This window comes from Bombus affinis, chromosome 6 (genome assembly GCF_024516045.1).
Source record: "Bombus affinis isolate iyBomAffi1 chromosome 6, iyBomAffi1.2, whole genome shotgun sequence".
Classification (NCBI taxonomy): domain Eukaryota; kingdom Metazoa; phylum Arthropoda; class Insecta; order Hymenoptera; family Apidae; genus Bombus; species Bombus affinis.
The window spans coordinates 15,372,614-15,395,507 of NC_066349.1; the positions used below are offsets into that span (position 1 = coordinate 15,372,614).

At 39.1% G+C, this 22,894-nt stretch overlaps 1 protein-coding gene and 1 long non-coding RNA gene across 3 annotated transcripts in view; one reads left to right on the plus strand and one right to left on the minus strand.

Annotated features, from left to right (window-relative positions):
- The window catches only part of LOC126917081 (uncharacterized), a 524,956-nt gene that overhangs the window by 453,359 nt on the left and 48,703 nt on the right, over positions 1 to 22,894 (plus strand). For both annotated transcript variants that reach the window (XM_050723533.1, XM_050723532.1), the window contains exon 2: positions 18,570 to 18,932. In XM_050723533.1, coding sequence (XP_050579490.1) covers positions 18,570 to 18,932 — 363 coding nt within the window. The remainder of the gene's footprint in view (positions 1 to 18,569; positions 18,933 to 22,894) is intronic.
- Positions 10,564 to 16,563, minus strand: LOC126917099 (uncharacterized). Its single transcript, XR_007710858.1, has 2 exons — positions 15,995 to 16,563; positions 10,564 to 15,518 (listed from the first exon to the last, which is right to left on the minus strand). It is a non-coding gene; the product is annotated as an uncharacterized LOC126917099 (long non-coding RNA).

Here is a 22,894-nt window from a genome sequence, read left to right on the forward strand (position 1 = left end):
ACACCGGGGCCACTGGCACTTAACAAAATTACCGGATTCTCCGAGGGCCAATAATTTCTGACGCGGACGCGTTCACCAGCGACTGACCGGCATGGCAGTCGGTTTTCTTCTGCTACACCGGGAATCGCGGCTAATCCTCGGTGATTGCATCCGCTCTCGTGCGACCAACGATAGCAAAGCTACGGCTATGATAGCTACGTTTCGAAAATCCGTATATACCTTGACGCGATTCGTCCGATCGCTTTCGCGTGGTAAACAGTATTTTATGGGTTAATCATGGGTATTGTATGGAAATGGATTGATCGAGGTTCGAGTAATTGGATGAGAAGCGAGGAAAAAAGATGGAAATTCGTTTAAGAGATCGATGGTTAATCGTGCGATTTTGTTGGAGACAGTTGTCAGCGAATTTTGATCATCAGAGTGTGGATTATGGTTTCTACGTTCATCGGAAATTCAAAGGAGAACATTTGTTTTATATGTTGTTTTGTATATTTTATAAAATGTGCGAAGCGAAGCACTTGTTGCAATATCTAGGTCTGTCATTTTCTTTTCTTCGTGTTTCTTTATGTTCGTAAGAATATGAATCTGAGTACAATAATATTAAGCGTAACTGAGAAACAGACATTTTTTTGATACTTTTAATTGCAATTTTTAATATATCTGCCGTACTCGCGTCTACTTTCTACTCATATCATACAAGTATGTATACGTATGTATTATGAATTTCATTTCTTTATGTTCGTAAGAATATGAACCTGAGCACAATAATATTAAACGTAACTGAGAAACAGACGTTGTTTTTTTGGTATTTTTAATTGCAATTTTTAATATATCTGCCGTACTCGCGTCTACTTTCTACTCATATCATGAAAGTATGTATACATATGAATTATATATTCAATTTCTTTATGTTTGTAAGAATATGAATCTGAGCGCAATAATATTAAGCGTAACTGAGAAACAGACGTATTTTTGGTATTTTTAATTGCAAATTTTAATATATTTATTGTACTTGCGTCTACTTTGTATTCATGTGATACAAGTATTATGTTGTCCGGAAAGTGTCTTTCTTTTTGAACGTGCTTTTTACCACAGTGCACCTTCGTACAAACGTGAAACCAAGTGTGTAAAATGTATCTCAACAGGACAAAATCGATCGTACGTAATTCGACAAAATAATATAAAACAAATCCTTGTGCGTCTATTATTTTCTCATAAAACGAAAGGAGCTTCTCGGACAATCTAATACGTATACATATGTATTATATACATGTATTGATTCAGATCTGACACATCGACACATTGTACATATTGAACAAAGAATACAAACCGTTCAAGTATATATCATTTAAAAAATGTTTTAAAGGATACATTGATACGTGTATTTTATTCTAATAAACGATTTACGAATAAATAGAAATGATTCGATGAAAACTATTACTTTTTATCGATCTTAACGTAAAGAAGTAATAATATACTAACAGACGAAACGACTACAGGCTTTGCTACGTTTCAAAGAAATATTATTACAGGAAAATTGTATTGAAATATTAAAGTTTCATTCGAACAAATACTATGGTAAATTTGGGAAATCGAGGGGGAAGAATTCTTTGAGGGTAGGAACAAAGTGTTTCGGTACAAGCACGGTTAACCTGTGCTCTCCGCGAGCAAAAGAATACTACTTTTAAATGTCTATTGGTCGATAGCTACGGTTATGAATTAAACATACGTATAGCCACACGGACTTGGAGCTTGAACCAAATTTAATACTGCTCTGATCTCTGCAAGTCAGATCAGTATCGAAAACTGAACATCCAATCGAGCCTTCTATACATTTTTTTTTAATCCTGACTTTTTCTTTCACACGCCAAAACTAGTTTGAAAGACTCCAATCTGCCATAGAACCCAAATAAATACATTTTTTTTAATCCCGACTTTTTCTTTCATATGCCAAAACTAGTTTGAAAGACTTCAATCAGCTATAGACGCCAAACAGATAAAATACAGGATTAAAATACACAAATATTGATTCGAAGAGGATAACAAATTTAAGCAGAGAGATGCGACAAACGGGAAGCTCGAGAACCTACAGATAAAATATAAAAGATATTTCTGTAAATATTGCAAAATAATCTAAACAAATTCCAACGGATTTTAATAGTTTGAAGTACATTTCTACGCTCTGTTCGTAATCACAGGCTACGAATCGATATCCACGCCTACTCAATCTTTTATAGCTATCGACAATAATTAAGCAACTGAGAAACTGGTACAAAAGACACGATCTTTGAGCGAAGTTACGATTTAATCGAAAGATCGACTTGTTTCGAAACATTGAAGTACATTGATATACGCGTTCACAAAATAGAAGCACTTGCCTTATTTTTCTTTTAAATAAAGTCGAACCATCCTCGTTGAGTGTGTTGGAAGTCACTCAAATGAAAATCTCGATGCTCACAAACGAACATCAAAAATATTCTCTTCAAGACTTCAATACTCTCTGACAAAACGTAATTTCTCAAAGTATTCTCATGGCTAATCACATTTACGATTGCGATCACATTTGATGTTACAACGAAACTCGCTGCAACAAAATGAAGACGTATCGAATCCAACGCTTATCGACGCAAACGCTAAGCAACCATCGACACGAAAATAAGACAATCAACAATTAACGATGGCAATAGGGAACAAAAGATAATGCGATATTTCCAATTGAAAAAACCAATGAATATTAAAAATTAAACCTATAAATACGATTCTGCCTTTTCACCAATTAATTATCCGACTCTTAGCCTAGTAGCAATTAACGTGACACGAAAATCGTTTGGAAATTCCTATCCATCAGGTCACAAGAAATAAGAGAAAATGATAAAAAGCGCCAATTTAAACGTTTACGAGCGGACTAGATCAAGCGGTGTCCAGGTGGAGAAAAACTATTAACGCGAGTGTTAGGTACGTGTCAGATTGAAACGAGTCGCGGAACAACGGGGTAGAAAGCGCGCGATTGGCGGAAAAACAATACGTGACGGAAATCCACGGTCGGTTCGTACGGTTTGGTCAGCACATTGTGAGCCGTGTGTTGTATTAACACGCGCTCCGCTCCAAAAGCCAGGAAGGAAAGCGAGGATACGTGTGACAAAAGTTGCACGCGTGTGCCGTGGCGCTGGCTAACGTAATTTAGCCAACACGTGACCGAGCACGCGGAAAAAGAGTGATGCTTGTAAGAGAGTTACGAGAGAGGGAGAGAGAGAGAGAGAATTCGCCAACGCTTTTTCCATGTTCCGCCGGCGGATAGGATTAAACGGTCAGAATGAATTTATTGAATGGCTTTGATGACGTCAATTAAAATTCCGCGGAGACACAAAGACGAGACTGCAGGGTCATAGAGGCAACCAAGGTGACCCTGCACGGTCTGGAAATTCCATTTTTTTCACGCTTGTGTGTTCAGCTTGTTTCGAGCACGGTGTGCAGCTTGTTAGCTATCGGACCTTGCTGACTTCCCACGCGATCTTTCGTTTGAGAAAACGATAAATAAAGTGGAATTTCAATAGGCAAGTAAATTCACTTTCGAAGAAAATTGAAACGTTTCACTGTGCGCTGGCGGACAAAAGAAAGTTTAAAAGTTTAAACGTCGACGCAAAAAATCACCGCGATTTTATAAAACGAAATTGTAATCGACGTGAGCAAGTAATAGACGTAGTGGTACCCCGAACGAGATTAATCGTCATCGGTGTGGAGTAAAAGAAAGTGTAGTAAAAAGAATGACTCTACATATTCATAAAGAAGACTTCTAGACAAATATAAATAAATACTGGCCATTGAAAATAAATTGAAATAAAATCTGTGTTTCGATCGTTCCTCTCGATTATCAACGACCCAACCAGTTCCAAGCGATTACCGGCCAACGTTTCCTTGTTATTCGGTTTTTTGTTCTCTGGCCAGCTGCATCGTAAAAATCGTCGGGATGGCGAAACGGAGAAACGAAGAGGCGAGGTACATAGCAGACAGGAAACGGATGAATCGAGACCAGGATATTAGAATATCGTTTTCGCTGATTTATTGTTGCGGCCGGTAAAAAGAATTCATGCATATTCGGCTCGCCATTATCTTAAATTCAATCCCGTTTCCAGGAGGTTAAGCGTGAAAATTGCGTATGCAAATACGTTTATAAATTCTCTGCGCGGAGGGGGGATGAAGAGGGAAGAAAAGAAAGAGAGAGAGAGAGAGAGAAGGGGGAAGAGAGAGGGAGGAAGGGCTTGAACAAACCACTCTAAAATCCTGTTTCTCCATGTTCCGGAAAATTACGTCGAGTCTTTGTATGTTTCAATCACGACGACGGCTAGATGCGAGACGTACGATCGCGATTTCTATTATAAATTTCGCGGATAATCGAAGAGGATAAGTATCGGGTTTCGATATTCACGATCCTCGTTGAAAATTATCGCAGCTCGTGCTATTGTATAGACGAAAGAAATTAACGAGCTATGCGCAAGATTGTGCGAACAATTTCCCGATGAAAATACGGCCAAGAACTTCGATTTAGGTCAAAGATTTCCGTCTGATGGCTGTGTCAAAAAACTTCTATCGCTATGTTTCTTTTCCTTTTGTTTTTCTTTTATTTTAATAGAAGAATTCGTTCGTCGATCGCTTGTTCTTTTTTGGTTGAAAAGAAAAAGTGTCTACGATATTTGTAAATTTTGCAGCATTAAATGCCGAATGAAACTGTTAGTCGGAAAAAAGCAATCGATGAAACGATACTTTTTACAATGCTCTCTTTCGCCTCTGCTATAAATATAAATGATAAATATGGATAAATGTCAATAATATATGTAGCAATGTAAATTATTATATCATATTTGTGTTGGAAGAATTAAGATACATCTACCTGATATTCATTAAGACTGACAGGTTAAAAGATTTCATTCCAAGTAGATTTATTTGTGTTACTTAGAGTACAGAAATAACAAACTAACTGCTTATAGTTGAAACGATGAAAGTAACACGTGTTAAAGTCTCAAAAAAAAAAAAATAGAAAAGGAAAAGATATTGAAAATATCAGCGATGAAATGTTAACTACGCGAAGAGTGAACTGCTTTGTTAGTAGATTCTCTTTAACATTTGTACAGATCTTTTAACTACTTTTCGCGTGATCGGCCGATCGTTTCCTTTGCAACGTGAAATATCCTTTTTACCTCTGTCACGCGTCCTCGATCGTTGACAAAATGTCGAGCGTCAAATATCGCGTAACGCAAAAAGATTCACTTACAAGCGTACGATAGTGGTTTTTGTACAAGCCATGCTCGAAAAATAGCTCGGTTTCTACGCCAGGCAGGTTTTCTCGCCGAAGTACCTTGAACGTTTTGCATGAAAAATATCCTTCTTCTCGATGTACACGTGTAGATCCCTCAGAGCGATAGCTTTGAAGCGAAAGAAATAAAAGAAAAAGCCGTGCAAAAGGGGCGAGCTTTGCAGTTCGGAATAGTTCGCTCGTGTGCATATTTTTATCGGCTGGCAAAAAAATACAGCTATCGTCGTCTTTACGTGCCAAATGACTTCGAGACTTCGTTTTCGACACGTTCTTACGTGTACCGCGAACTTATAAACTTCAATTTCAAATATCGTTCCAAGCGCGAAGTCTGACATTTTCACGAAACCGGTTAAATCAAGCTTCTAAACTTGTTCCAACGCTTATAGCTGGCGCCCGTATTGTAATTTGCTGTAATTAACTGGGAATTTTCATTGTAAATTAACTCGTTGTGTACTCACAGGAAACGAACATTGTCACCTTTGTATGTGCGTGCAGGGTATTCAGCAACAGTTGGTTGCAAGTTTAAAGGGAGCTTCTACGAGATAAAATAAGATAGAAACGAAGAATACAAAAATCCCCTCCGAGTCTAGTTATTGATATCGAAAAATTTGGCAGAAAAACTTCGGCGTAATGTACGAACAGTAAGCGGAAAAGTTGATCTTTAAACAAATGGATGGATTAAGACGAACATTTTTATCGAATACGCCTGACAATCCTCGACGCTTGAAACATATTACTTGAGAACAGAGTGCGTTAGGAGATTAAAGAACTGCGAAATTAAGAAACTCGGACAAACTACGGCGCTGAAGAGTTTTCATTCCGACGGAAGGCGAAAGTTAAACACGATTTATAATTCTGTTCTGATCGAGACAACTGACAAACATAGTACTCTGCGATGTAATTATTAAAATAATACGATCCAGGGAAAGAAGATTATCGCCTCTGAATGTATTTTTCGAGGACAAAGGTACAGAAAATCTTGAGGAAAAATAATATATTATTCTGTAAAAATTAAAATAAAAACAGATATTAATCATTTAGTCCATCTAACGCAATAATTTCTCGTGTCACGTTAAAACAAATAAAGTACAGTAAAGTGAAAAAAAAAAAAATGAACAAGATAGGACACACAAGAGGATTGATTAAACGTTACAAAAATTATTAAACTGCGTTAATATAAATATGAACCATTTATTTTCATTTATTTTTATTAATCGTCGAGTGTAATCGCAGAATCGAATCGAATCGACCGAAGCTGTGATTGGTGCGAACAATTGGTAGTTGTTTAATTAAAAATTGCCACCCCCTCGAATATTCCGTGCGTATTCGGTCCAGATACGACGAATGCGAAAGTTTTTAATAGAATCGCGATCGTTTCGGCCGCGTATATTCGTAAATTAAAATGCTTTACGGGCATTTGCGATGCAAATATCTCAACGATCTGCAATTCATCGTACTATTTTTTCCCATTCGCTTACGTTAATATGTATGTACAATAAAGTGGCTGTGTGTTCGCGGATTCAACAGATTCGAGTGCCTTTCGCTCGTCCTCTGCAAGTACGGTTTCTCACGCGACCATCCGGACCCGGTCAATTAATACCGCCAGGCAAATACTGCCCTCCTAATCTCCATTAAGTGACAAAAAATTATAATAATCGATTCGCTACTGCACGCAATTAAGAATTTCAAATTACCGATTTCAGGAAATACGAGCGGAATTATCTCGAAAGATAAACGTGCAAATCGTTAAAACATAACAAAATAATTGTATTTAACACGACGATTAATTTTCTAAACGATCTATGGTACAAGTCGTTGGTAAACTACCGTCAAAACTTGCTTGAGCCAAGATCACGCATCTTTTGTTAAAACAAAGTTCGTATAGCGCACGTTACCGGGAAGTTGAAATTTGTTAAACACTAACTTTACGCATCTTACGTTAAATCTGGTGTTAAAAACGAAGAAACTTGTTAAAACAAAACTCATCAAACTATGAAACGCGAGATTCCGCGGTGTTAATACACCGTACTTCGACCAAGTGAAACCTGAATAACTGCATAATGAGCAAGTGGAGTGTACACGTCGTTAGTTTTTCGCAAGGAATCTATTATGCAAATTTTCGTACGTACACGCCTCTATATAATATGATACTTTGCGTTTCAAAAACCATTAATAGCAACGTACAACGAGAACCACTCAAGACTAAAAATCAATAGAGAAAATACAGTGAATTGAATACATTTTCACCGCGAAAACCAAACTGTAACACATTTTCCACGCGTATTCGTTGCTTCATTCAAACATCGCTCGGTATCTTGCTTCGTTTAGTTATTCGTTGACGACGAAAAAATTGTCGACGGTATAAAGAACTTTACATTGGCGTACCTAGCGACTCGGATCTTTTAATGATTCCACGTTGCCTGCATTTTCATCGCATCTAACGATTCGCAAACCTTTACAAATCGCTTAAGAATCCGCTACCACTTGACACCGTAAACTCGCCAGAATTACACGTTCCATAGAACAGCGACGAAACAGAAAATATCGAGGATAACGCGTTACAGTACGCGTTCCAAGGCACAGACAGTGCCTTTGCAGAGGCTTAGTTACTTCCGTGGCTTTTATTATTACCGAGTTTGCCTCTAACGACCCGCAATCACGCCTCGTTCTAATCATTCAAAGTTCTGAGAAATAACGCGTTTCCTACTTACGTATTCGCAGTTTGTAGACGTTCAAGACCCGTGCAACTGCGAAGCCTCTCTAATCACACAGTTCTCTGTTCTACCTACCCTCAGCTTTGTCTTTTAACGTTTCCCCCGTAACGTTAGATACAATTGCGAACAAGCAACAATAATACGGTTTGATACAACGAGAACGTCCACTATCAACGATCAGTGCCAGACGTCGCAAGTTTCTCAGGTTCTTCAACCATCATCTCCGAGTAATTTTCCGTCTATGCAACTATTGTTTGAAGCATTTAGTTACCGTAACTGCGCCAAGTCTACGTGAGAAACACATTTGCGGTTAATCATCTCTGGCAAAGAACTTTGGGCTTGCGCTTCTAGTACGTGGTAACTTGTTTCCAAGTTAAGATTTTCAAGATGCGTGGAAAAGGATTACAGCGTCGACTCTACTAATGTATAAATTAATACGACTGACTAAAATGGCAACCAGATTTCAATTATTCTTTTCCGGGTATGTCTAGCTACTCTCAAATATCTTTCTATCTTTCGACAGAAATTAAGTTCAAATATTGAAATAATAACGTAGGACCTTTTTTATTTATCGATACGTCTATTTACGATGGATTAAACAGGAAACGATGGTTATTTAACGCGAACTAAATACAATAATGTGCTATAACTAAGACAAGTAAATAGTTAATTGACAACCGTCGTCACTACGATTCTGTCGCGTAGGAGACACAAGAAATCACGAAACCGATAATCGCCGGTGATCTTGTGACAACAACCATACCCAAATCCACGTCGTCCCATACTACCTGACAGTGAACCGTTAGGCTTTGACCTGACCTTTGTAAAGTCAGCGTAATACCGCCGTTTGGAAAAATGATTCCGGAAGAAGCATAAAACGCGCATGCAAACTATGTTATGCTGATAAAAGACGTCGAACGGACCGATCAAAGACACGAGAGAATTTAAAGAAAACAACAACTTATTGTCCAAATTGTCCCGACCAATCTCAGCTTTGTATAGAATGCCTTAAAGTTTTACATTCTAAATAATTTTCGTAATAAACGTTTTATAATAATTTATAATAATTAATAATCCTTCGCAAGTAGTCGAATAAGCGTCACCCGATAGGGTGACACGACCCGATAAGAGACTTTGCTGTTACCCGAATATAGGTGACGCGCCAGTCAACGTGTTAATATCGTCTTATTGAAATCTTATCGATTAATCAAACTGTATAGCATTGATCTAAAAATTGAAATAAAAAGAAACAGAATAGGAACAAAAAAACACGCAAGAGCAACCGATCAGAATGCACCAACGATGATTGCACAATTTCCTTCAAGCACATGACGGTCCAACGATGTTAACTCACCGGTGCATCTTTCGGCGGTATATTCTCCAATTGCGTAGACAATTTCCACTAGATCGCGATCGCGATACCGTCCTCAATTATGATAAATTGCGTATAATTATGTCGAGGGCCGGCACGCTTCACGGGGAGCGGGGACGGAGCAGCTTGGGGGCAGTTTATCTGGCTGATAAAAGGGTAGACGAAGGAAGGTAGACACGGGAATGAACGATTTGCATGCTACCGACTTAATCAACACCCACACCTTATGAACGATCCTTTACCACCATCTACCGAGTAAGGTCTCTTCGAGTTGGCTTATCGCGATACGAAAAATGGTCGAATGTCATGCTCGCCAATATTTCCCTTGGCCAGGCAGCCTGGTTGTACCGAGACAATAATCTCGAGCTTGCATCACGTTTTTAAACGAAACGCTCGGATGTTTAGCAACCGACGCTAAAGACTTTCGACAGATTCGTTGCTAGGTCAAGCCATGAGAATCCAGCGTTCGGAACTCTAACGACGTCCCGGCCGGAAGAGCTGTCAGAGCACAGCAATTCCACATGAAAGCTGGCAATTTTGTAGAAACGTATGGAAGCTGTATTACCGGCGATCATCTCCCCTTTCGTAGTATGCGCTTGGTACTTTTAGCCTCGCTTTTACTATCGCTTCCTCGGCTGATTAAATAAAGTTAGAATTCGAATGCTAATGCTATCGCGACGAGGGTAAATAGATGACGAGCAATTTAACTGTGACATCGATGATTATCGTAGGGTTTAAATAGGGTTGTTGATTTTTGTTGAGAATTGTAGATCATAATCGCCGAAATAAAAGTAAAGGAACACTAAGGTTACACTTGAAATTCATATTAAAATTGTTTTAGAATTATTTAATAAACGATTTCCAGGATCTTCTTGAATATACATGTAGTATAAAAAAAAAAAGAGGAGGGTATACGCTTGGTCTATTATATATTTAAGTTGTAAATATAGTATAAGTTGTAAATTTAAGGTATAAACTAAGAATCGTAAGAGTGCTGGGGAAGAGAGAAAGAGAGAGAGAGAGTGTAAGTAAGAGCGTATGCCTTGGTGACGTCAAAGCCAAATGAGTAAAGCAGTGGGAGAAGGATGCGAGGGTTGAGGGTCAGCATCTTTTGACCTGAGAAGACGGAAGTTGGGAGCCGAGTGTTGGAATAAAACGTACGAAGATATTGTAATTAGTTTTTGTATTGGGTATTGCTCGTTAAACTAAAACTAAACTTAACTTCAAATAAAACATCCTTTCTTGTCCTTGCTATAGACTATTTAGGTACTACATACATTTGCACGCGTCTCAGCACTTTCTTTGTCTCACCATCTTGCATATCATACTGCCAACCGAACAGTTGCATTCATCTGTTTTTCGAGACGCTGTGCACACACATACTTGCATACACTCATTTTCACATACGTGTGTCACTACTACGCGGCTAATCTAGTCTAGCACACAAAATTATACATATCTCGGTAATTTTAATGCCTAGATCGTTTGCGAAAGCTGAAAGCTTGAAGCTGAAATAAGATATTCCGATACTACGTGATAGAGACATGATCTTGCTGCATTAAAAAATCTGTATTTTAAAAATAGCTGAGTTAATTAAATGCACGAGGAGACTGGATATTTGAATAAACAGCCTTTGCCACGATTATAACTGCTAAAGCTACAAGAATTAATATGAGCCAACGAAGCGAGACGAGCTAAGTGAATCGAATGTTTCGTTAACGAGGCAGCCAGCGTATGATAACGACACCTAACGATCCGAAACTGCTATAGAACGGCAAGACGATTTCGTCGTCAAACGAAAGGAGAATGGTCCATAAAGTAGCGACACGTTCCTCGAACGCGGCAAACATTACATTAAACGATCGTCAAGCAATTTCGTGGCGGTGATTGCGTAGCCGATAGTTGGTCCGATTGTGGAAATAATTTGCCAAGGAGAAGGTAGGCGCCGAGATCGTAAAGCAGCGCTGTTAATGTCCCCTCTCGGTGGTGGAGATCAGAAATTACACGAGCAGGTTCGCGTTCAAGTTTCGAATGCGTCTACTTTCGAGATCGGCGAGAAGATCGTCACGGATTTCCAAGTTGTCCTTGCACGAGCGAAACGGCTGCTTTTCATGCGATCACGAGAAGGGTGGTAACCAGTGATAGGATCAAGTTCGATATGTCCTTATAAATCCGAATCAAATCCGATAGCCAAGATTCACGTCACAGGATTCGTAACATATAATGCGGTTCGTTCGTTGTATCACATTTGCCAAGTATTCGATCTTCGCGAGTTATCTTCAAATCTCAGAACGAGTACTTGCGAGTTTCGAAAATTGACTTGCAAGTACAGTTGACTTACAAGTAACAATTTTATTTTGTTGCTTGCTTACAGCAATGTCGAAATAATCGTTGCTTTGCGATACGTAGTAAACGATTACGATGATGAATCTGAAAAATAAGCAAGTAAAAATGATTTTAAATAATCAAATCTCAAACTTATTCGATCGATGTTCCACTCTACTTGAGTGTATTTTCTTCGCTTCTTAAAGTACTGCTTCCTTTTTTCGAAATGCTTAAAAAGAGTTGTAAGATCAAGTCAGCCAATGTTAACCTACTTGCGCGCGTACTTGAGCTTGTCACTAATGGTAACTGGTAAATAGAGCAGAAGAAAACTCGTTTGTCAGAATGTAGCCTGTGAAAAGTGACTTATACCTCATCTCTTGGTCAGCCAAAGCTGCATTAGCGATTACGTGCTCGCCACGGCTGCGTGTTTAAGCGACTCCCTTGTTTCTTTATCACGTTCACGTGTCAGTATGTAATGTCATTGCGACGCAATATGTATGCGACGATTTATCATTCCGCAAAAATGAAATGTTACACGTAATTCAGGGTCGTTAACTCTCCCTTCTTATTTGCACTCGGTGCGCTAGCTGCCAAGAAAATCGCTCGTTCCCCGGCTTAATGCCACCAGACGTTACTAGCCGGGCCGTGCCTCGTTCGTGGAACACTTTGATACGAATGATGATGTTGGAAAACGTTACCACCAAACGCGGTTAAAATGGAATCGAAATAACGTAGGCGAGGAAGTTCTTTGGAAATGGGCTGCGTTTGATGGATCATGCCAGTTCTCTGCTAATGCTTCGTGTACTCTGTTCTTAGTCTGTTGATGCAGTTTGCGCTGTTGTAATCTCACGTTAATGGGAGCACAATCGCGAAATCGGATTGTGTTTATATTTTACATCTGACATTTTCTTACGTGATACCAGTTGAATTCTCAGTTAGCGTGTACTTGTGCAGACGCTTACGAGTCGTGTTACGATTGACTTATTTCTCAATCCTCTCATGGCACATATTACGTAGAAAACAAACCTTGATATTATCTATCAAGCCATTCTTTTTCATTCCTTGCTTCTGTATTATTATTATTATTATTATTGTTGCTTAGTCCGTGCCTTTCGGCTTTGGACGAACTTTCTCCTATGTCTAATTCTGTTCTTATATATCCACCTTCCCTCTTTTCCACTCTGTTCTATTGCACTCCCTTAGTTATTCTATTCTCTAAAAACTAAAACTAGTAACTACAAATTAACCACTAATGACTAAAAACTATTGCAACTTTGGGCTTTAGTCTCCTTGCCGTGCATCCTTCCGGTCGTTTGCCCTTATCTTCTGTATTATTGCTTTCAGTTCTGCTAAACCTTCTCCCGTCTCATTTAGTACTTTTCCTATGTCCTTTGGTCCTCCCGTTATTTCGCATTCTTCTATTACATGCCTCAGGTCTTCTTCCTTCCTTTTACATAGTCCGCATCTTTTTGCTCCCTTTTCCTTCCAGTGCTTCCCTTGCTTTGGTCTCGTTTCCACATCTGAATCTTGCCAGTATTCTTCCGTCTTCCCACTTCATCCTCCTTTCTAGGTACTTTGGTAATTTTTCTTTGGCTATATTTCCGTAGTGTATTGCTTCTGTATTATCTTACTACTGCATTTAGTTTATTTACAATGAATGGATCAAACAGAAAACGATGGTTGTTTAATGTGAACTAATCACTATAACGTACTATAATTTGGACAACTAAATAGTTAATTTGCAACTCTCGTCACCACGGATCCAACGCTCTCTCTCTCTCTCTCTCACGCGGACCACACTCTCTCGACAACGCAGTTAGCACTCTCTGGCTTCTCCACTGACACTTACTGTTAATTCGTCTTTCTCCCTTAGCGTCCCTTTGTCTTTTGTCTCAGACCCACCACGCACGTGTTCCGCAACCGCTCGTGACCAGGGTCAGCCAGGCCTTTTCCACGAAACTACTCGATCGAAGGACCGACGACACAGTAATGGGCCTGTCGGCACTTCGGCTTTCTCGCGACATTGTTTATAGCTCGCCCGATATCTCTTAGACCTTTCGTCCACGATACTACACTTCTGAATAATATTTCCTATTATTCGTGCTCTAATGGATCCAAATAAATAAATTATAAACTCGCTTCTTTCTATCTTTTAACGCTCATCGTTTTTCCCGGTTAAGAAAATAAATGCGTTGCATTTACAGAGAACGACAGCTTACAAACTTTAAAGTCGAAAAATAAAGCACGCGTGAAAGAAACGAAGTAGATTGAGGAAAAAGGGGGTTATCGTTGGTCAAACTGAACTCGATGAAACGATGAATCTGCCAGGACCGGTTTACAATGCGACGGGATGCAGGTGAATTTTTTCTCAACTTTCCATTTAAGCGACTTAACAATTTATGCATCGTGGACGCTCCAACAGCCTCGAAACACGAGGCTTTACTCTTCTCATCAACCGTCGAACGTTGTAATCCCGTTCCTTTGTTATCCTTGAAATTGTTTCTGTATTATCGGCCGAACAAACATCCAACGCTGCTCTATTATCATTGTTATTATCATCGCGCTATAACATCGACATCGATGAAATGCAGCAACCAAGAGGGACCGCGCTCTTGTCTCGCGCGGTAAACGCGCACAAATTGAATTCTTCCTCAACGAGCAACGCCTGTAGTTACAACACCCTTTTCATGCTTCGTTCTCGCGCTTTTGTCGATTCAAATGCGTCACGAGCTCGAGCTTTCAACATTTTCCATCTAAAATAGTTTTCCATCTAGGAATTTCTTTCTCCTTAAATATTTTCGAAATTCGCTGATTTTCTGCTGCTTTTCTTCGTTATAAAATATACGCCATAGCGATTTATGTTAATTATTGAGGTTAGGTCTGTTTCGATAGAGATATTCATGAAACGTTTGATTATAGATTGACTTTTTTGACTTGTAGAATATAAAATAATACGATAATAATTATATGTAATAATAAAATATTGATTTTATTATTCTTATTCCGTTCAACGAGATATTGCCTCGACATAACCTCAATTCCGAACTACGAACTCTGTCGATTCTTAACTCTCGTTTTTAACTGTTTCGCCTATCTGTACGTTTCCTTTTTCAGTTTCTCTAAAAGAAACTTGAGCGCTTCTACCAAAAACCGCGATCTACCACGAAATTGCATATAATTTTCGTATAATTTTCAGCACCCGATCGACATTCTCACTTTTCACATTTCCAAGATTTTTTAAGCTAACGATGTAATATCGAGACTTTTCTTTTGTACCGTATATTATCAATTTCCGTCATCTTTACAGCCTCGTATAATTTGTACAGTTTCAATCAGTACATCTTATTGCGTATTGTTAATAACAACGAGACGCCAATCTCCAAAAACCTCCGTTTTTAACGATAAAATTCCCAACAATTTCAACGGGATCTCGTGCATCGAAAGTCGTTAGTCTGATTAAACCAACGAAAGATAGAAGAGGCGATTGCCCGGAAGCTATGAATGAAATTTCGGGTTGGAGACAAACAGCTTGGATATATGGGATGTGAGGATGAGTGGTCTATGACAGTGGTCGGAACTAGTTCAAAGACACTAATTTGTAATGCACACGGGCGGACACTCTTCAACTTCTGATGACCTTCCCCGGCAAGTTACCGTGATGCATGTCGGCGTCGTTGGGAAACTCTCCGCTACGGATACGTAGATTTCCACCGTGTTGTCTTGTTTGCAACGTCCCTTGTACCTTTCACTGGAAAATGTAGCTCCGGTCCTTTGAAACCACCCGGCCAGCCAGGCCCTTAATCAAAGTTGACAAAGTTACCAGCGTTCCTTCCGCGGTACTTGAGGATTTATTTGTAAACATGGCATCAAACAGAAATTACGAACGGTTTGGTGGAAAACCTCTGGCCGGCAGTTGCTTCCGCCAACCCTTTGTAACGCGCGCAACTGATTTCACCCATGCGGACAATTAACGAGGGCAATTAACAATCCACTGCGACGAACTCGAGAATATCGATAAACTTGCGCAGCTACTTCGAGCAAATATTTATGATAAACGGCAGCGAGATTCTCTTCCGCGTCATTCATTCGCTACGAAACAAGGATCCATTACGATCAGCAAGCAGGAAACAATTGCGTTGGCTCTTACGATATTCGCGGAACCAATTGTGCAGCAAATGAAATTGTTTACCGACAATAGATGTATTTAAACGCTTAATAACGATAACGAGTAAACGAGTTGGCGATATAAAGCTTAATTAAATACATATTTACCGAACCAAGTTTCTATCTCTTAACTGAAGCTTGACGTGAAGTACTAGTTCTAGTACTCAGTGCGTTGGTATTTTATTCGGTCTCTCATTGTTACCTCCCATCCCATCGTCTTTGCCTTTTCAGTTCATCTCGAATGCCCTCGCAACGTCCGAAAAATTCCCCACCAGTTACATTTCTCGAGCATTGTGCTACCCTGACAAGCTTAGAATAGGAATTCAAGGCGGTGAATGGGGAAAAGCCGAAAGGCACGATCACGCACAATTCCAACGATGGGCGCTGAACGTTTCCACGTAGTTTCGCGGTCGGCTAACTTCTGTCGGCACAGCGTACGGATATCTGTCGGTACGTAAGTTGGCGGCCGTGGCCCAGCGAAAAGTGAAAATTTTCGCGCGATCCTGACACCAGCGCCCATAAATTTCCGCAAGAACTCTCGTCGTGGACAAAGCGGCGTGCTTCTCCGCTGCCGGGAACTTTCCAGCTGGTGAAAAAGTGAGACACGCGGGACAACGTTTACGCGTGGCAAGAAAGGTACTGGCTGGAGAGGGAAAAAGTCAGGGAACCGGTGACGAAAGAAGCTATTTTTTCTGCTAGATAGGCGAACTGTTTCTTCCGCAAAATGATATTTCATAATTATCGCTGTCCATGCTTCTTTTCTTCTTCTTACTGTACTTGTAATTATTGCGGTTGCACAATACGATACGAGCAACATGTTTCTTTCGTATCTTCGATAAGATTGGAATAGTAATTGAAACGTACATAGGCTGTTGTAATTTTAAACTTTTGCAGCTGTATATTTTCTAATATCGTCGCGGGTGCTTTAATCGACGGAAAATGTAGTTGATGCGTTACTTTAAAAAAAATATCGGCATTATGAAAGCGGTTTAATGGCCAATTAAAATAGTTTCTGGCACGTTGAAGGGCTTGCAAAGTTTCTTCTTCAAATATTAAAAATTTCAGCTTTTCCAACTGTCGATAATAAAATCATTAACTGTTAATAATAGAATATATAATTATAAAAATTGGAATAAAAATAATCGCGAAAAATAATATCTCCGCCCGGTTATAACGTTAATAATATTCTTAAAAATACTTCCTATATAACGTATTCGTCAAAATGGCTTTCTACAAGTTGCCAAATACTTTTCTTTTGCCACTCTATTTAAATTACATTGCGAATGCGTCGAATACGCGATAACGCAACGCTCGCGCGTATTTGCAAATTGTTACGTGAATTATTGATTACACGAAGCACGCAACTATCCGAGTCCATGACGCGGCACAATTTTTCGAAAACGAAGAAAACAATGAACGAATAAAACATATGCGTTGAAACTGATTTGATTTGCCAGCGTGTAGCGCTCATGAATTTCAAAACATTTTCAAACTTGGTGCCGGCTCGCATAGAAAAGTGGATTGCATCAGACCATACGAAATTCGTCGCAGTGTACTCAAGGCAACGCTGCTCCACGATGAATAATTACGCAATCATCTCGTTGCAACAATATCGCAATAACGTTCTCCGTAACAGTTAAACAGTAATTTCCGTTTCGCGTCATTTGTTATGCAACATGTCCTAGCCAACGCAATGCATACATTCATTTGTGCAATAATTGCTGAAACATCAACGACACGTTTGGGACGGAAGATACGACGAATCTAGAATTCCATCCTCGAAAATCCCAAACAATCGCATCACTTTCGAATATCGTGTTTCCGGGTTCAAAACGTCGATAAATAAATTACATATTTAGCCTTTTCAACGCCGAATTCCTTTTTAGCCTGCAAGAAACATATTTTTTCAGACGAGCTTGTAAAGACGAAGATGTTTGATCTGCGAGTTCTGCGAGACCCACGAGCCTTCGTATTCTTAGTGAAAGTTAAGAAAAATATTTTGTTTTTACATGACTTTGTCTTGATTCAACCTCGTTAGTAGACTGTCTGGGTGTTTATGCAAATTCATGTTTTTATGAAGAAAGCTAAAGCAGTAGAACTCAAGTGAAGATTTGTTTCGCTCGCTAAATGAGTCGTTGAGAAGCTACGTTATCAATTCTACAAATTGAAAGCACACAAGAGCGATGATGTCATAAACATAATTTTCTAAATGTACCTTAGAATTTACCATCGTTTATATCAATTTCTTGGGACGAATGAGAAAGATTAATAAAAAGCGGAGATAGAGCAATTCAACGTGTGAGAAGTCGAAACATTATAACGAGTATACTATACTTGGCATATATTTTCTATATTTTTACATGAATCTGTACACCTTTAAATTCCTTATAAACTATAAAAATATAACTTAGCAACTTTGAAATCTCGAAATCTTCCAACCGCAAAAAAGCAAACCTGAAGCCGCCTCTCGTCGATCACTGGCGGAGAGAGCACCAGCTCTCGCCACGTTTCTCCGCCCATAGCACAGTGAATCGGTCCTTGTTCGCTATCCCACTATGTTGCACGGCTTGAGAAAACGAGGAAATAGCATAAGGAAAGAATCCCCGAGCCTTCCTTCGTCCTTCCGACCATCTCTCTTGGCAGAATTTTTTTTCTTAACGATGATCTTTTTACGATTTTTCAGAATGCTGGCAACTCGTGATAAAAAGCGTGAACGTACCGGCGACGGTGAAGGCCGACGACACCGATTACGTGATCCTAGACTGTGACTACGATCTCGAGAACACGCCGAGCAAGGGATTAGTCGTGAAATGGTTCTTCAACACCAACGAAGTGGCTTACCAATGGATATACGGCAGGGAACCTTTGGCTGGAGATACCGCGCGGAAGTACATCGACCTGCAGTACAAAGCCAGCGACGATCCGTACACCAAGTACCGAGCCATGAAATTGAATAAGCCCGGTATCGATCTTACCGGCGAGTACACGTGCGTCATATTCACTTACGCGGACGAGCAGTCTGCAAGCGGCTCCATGGTTGTGTATTGTAAGTATCCCGCTATTTACGGCCAACCGCCATTGATTTACGATCCTTTATGTCGATTTATGCTGGATAGAATGCCAGGCCAATTATCCTTCTACCGGTATGGTTTCGCGATTTTCTTCTTTTTCCTCTCTCTCTTTTTATCTTCTCTTTTTTAACCTACCATTCATCGTAGTTTACTTCTTTATTCCTCTATTCGATTGCAAACGCGTGTCGCGTCAACGATGAATATCACGACCTCGATTTCTCACTCCTAACAGACGTTGCTTAGCGCCAATGTTACGACAATCGCTCTATTTTTGGTATTTATTCAGTAACAGATATAATATTATATAAGAGTTAAAACCCATTAGTTACTCAATTACTTGACACGACGGATCAGATCCGCAGACTAAAAAGACAATGCTTTTTAGATTTAAGCATTAAATTCAACTAGAATCAAACATACTGTACACTCTTATAATCCAAGTTACAGTACCACGCCAAAATAAGTTACTTATAATTCTCAATGAGAATTAATTGTAAATGGTCTACCAAATAAAAAAAAATTCAGCAATAGATACAACATAAGAATTAACAACTACCAAAACCCACTAATTACTCAATTACTTGACTCGACGGGTCAGATCCGCAGACTAAAAAGACAATGCTTTTTAGATTTAAGCATTAGATTCAACTAGAATCAAACATACTATACACTCTTATAATCCAAGTTACAGTACCACGCCAAAATAATTTACTTATAATTCTCAATGAGAATTGATTGTAAAAATTCTACCAAATTGGTATTATCTTAGTATCCGAGCACGTTGGTATCTGGTTATAGCGCGAACAAGATTTCGAAATATTTCCTGTAACACGCGCGATATATTTATAGAAGATTTCTACGAATGTACAAATACTTTTGCGAGCAATTGCAAAGGATATTGGCTTGATTTCGCAAAGATTAAACTAGGTTTAGATCTTCTTCTTCGGGTGTAATCGGCACACTCAACCGCACCGTCAAATATTCAATTCTAGATGATAATATCGACGTCAACAATGCAGATAGAAATGTCAGATTTCAGCCGAGATTATTGATATAATCCACGGATTATCGATATTTCTTTTTTCTTCTTTCTTTTTTGTATCGAATATGAAATCGGGATAGTGTTGAGTCAGGCGGTAGTTTCGCTCCTCATCCTCCACCATCATTCTCCCGGAAGGATCGATCGTTCCTTGAGGAACCGTTTAAAATGCTTCAAAGAGGAATCGAGCTGATCGGTCAGGTTTCTTCGGCGAGAAGAATATTATCAGCAAAGAACTATGTAATTTCCCTTTTGCCTGTTGTCGTTCCAAGAAGAGGATAATTTTCGGCATAATTTAGGACGCAATGGCGACAGAGAAGAATCGATGACACAGATTCCGATATCCCTTTCGCCGACAATATTGTCCAGTCGATATCAGCTATCAAAAAGTATCGCTCGAAAAATGGTGCGACGTAAGACACGATAGGACGACAGTCTGTTAAAAAGTTTCCGGAGATGAGGAAAGACGATGTCTCATAACGGACATGAGGTAATTCGAGAGAATATCAGCCGTTAAAAAAATGGATTAGAAACTTTTCGCGTAATAATTTAGTAACTAATAACATATAAAAGATAATACATCTATAATATTTTGCCAGCGCATAACAAATATCGCTTTTCAGAAGATATTTGAAATCATTCGACAATTAATTTCGTTCGTGTATTTGAGGTGGTTGGTGAAGGTGCCCGCGAGAAATACTCTTCATGTTCAACAAAACTATATATTTATTAAACTATTAACAGTTAACAATCAACAGTCAACAATTTACGATTAACTATCAACAACAATTAACGGTTACCGATTAACTATCAAGAGTTAATAACCTTGAATCACGTATCTTGAATTATGTTTGTATTGCGTAAAATAAAAAAAGGAAATCTCAGATGAAAAGAAAAACGAAATATAAAAAAATAAAAAGAAAATTTATTTTTCAACACTTGGTTTACGCTACTGGTTTACTTACTGCTTCTGAACTCCAGCCGTGACTTTCCAAAAGCGAAGCTCTTACAATTTGACTTTCGATCGGATCTGTTTCTTTTTTCTTTGTCACCCCTCAATATCCCCACTATCCGCGCGTTTGTTAGGCATCTACGACCCATCTATTGCCACGCATACCTTCTTCTGGAACATTCGGCGCAAGGACCCTTGGGATATCGTTGGTTCGTTAGGCACTTCGGCGGTATACATTGTCGCCGAGTACCCCACATCTTTATCTCCATCATCAATTCATCGTACTTGAAGTGTGCCTGTCGTGACATTTGCTTCGCTATGACGCTAAACCTTTCGCAGCTCGGGGTAGAATAAATCTGTTCGAAACCAAACGGATTCTTTTCTTTGTTACCCCTCGATATCCCCACTACGCACGCGTTTATTAGATGGCCGCGATAGTTGCCGCGTATGCATTCTTCCGAATATTCGGCGATAGAACCGTAGGGATATCGATGGTACATTAGGCATGTCAGCCTTACGCTTTGAAGGTATAACGCTTTGTGTCGCGAAGCCGTTGGACATTTCCGTGGTCGAGTGCCGTCACATATTATTAAAGCTGATGAAACTTTAGTCTATTAATTCCGCTATTCGTTTAATGACATTCTTGGAGCTACTACGTTTTAGATACTACTATGATTTAATAGAGTGATTAAAAATACAGCCAAAGCCTGGCCAGGGGCGACCAAAATAATCCTCAAAGTATAATCCAATTTTCGGAGCGCGCAATTTTTCAGTAACGGCTTAGTGTCGGCTATCGATGTCGCAAGATTTTTTCTCTTTCTTTTTTCTCCCGTTTTTTTCTTTTTTTTTTTTTTTTAATCCTATTGGCGCTATTGGAATTCTGTTTTCGCGCGCATTAAATAAAACCAGAATATAAAGGGAAGCGAAACGAAAGAAATGTAAAAATGGGAAAACAGAAACGCGAACCACGACGTTATTGCTCTCGCGACATTGACTTTGAAACTCTAATTGTACACTCGCCGTGAAAAGATATATACAATATATATATATACAATATATATATATATATATATATATATATATATATATATATATATATATATATATATATATATATATACAGTAGGAGACAAAAATACGTGGACAGATAATGGAAATAGGTATAGGTATAGGTATTGCGCAAACATGTAAATATTAATTTCAATTATTTATTATTTTATTTTTTATTTATTATCGCTTAGCCCCTGCCTTTCGGTTTTCGACGAGCTTTCGGTTTTACATCTCGTTTAACTATCTCGCTTCTTATATATATCTACCTCCTCTCTTATCCACTCTATTATATTACACTCCCTTAATTATTCTGTCTCTAAAACTATGGCAACTTTTGGGCTTTTGCCTCCTTGCTGTGCTTCCTTATTGTCGTCCCTCCCAGTCTTCTATCGCTCTTCTCTTCCCTATTATAGTGTTTAGTTCCGTTAGTCCTTCTCCAGCCTCGTTTAGTATTTCAATTATTTACTAAATAAAATTACAAGAACGCGTAAGAAATAAAATTGAAGTATGTGACACCGTACGATACTAGTTCGGTTATAGTTCATCGATACCTACTTCCATTACCTGTCCACTTATTTTTGTCACCGACTGTAAACGAACGTGTTAAGATATCGCGTGTTGCTTCGTGACGCATGATAAGTACGCAATATTTGTCAAGTCATGTAGCATTTTTACACGCCCCGCGTAGTTTGACGTGACGTCCCGCGAGCTAGAGTGATGTCGCGTGAAATAATTCTTGAAATTGCAACGCGACACGGAACAAAAGGCGCCGCCCGGCTCGATCGAAACGAAACCAGAGACCGACGTTCGTTCTCCACCGAGCCCGTGAATTTTTACCTACGCGACAATAATTTATTAGGCGCGTAATTAGCATCGAAACGGTTTCAATCATAATC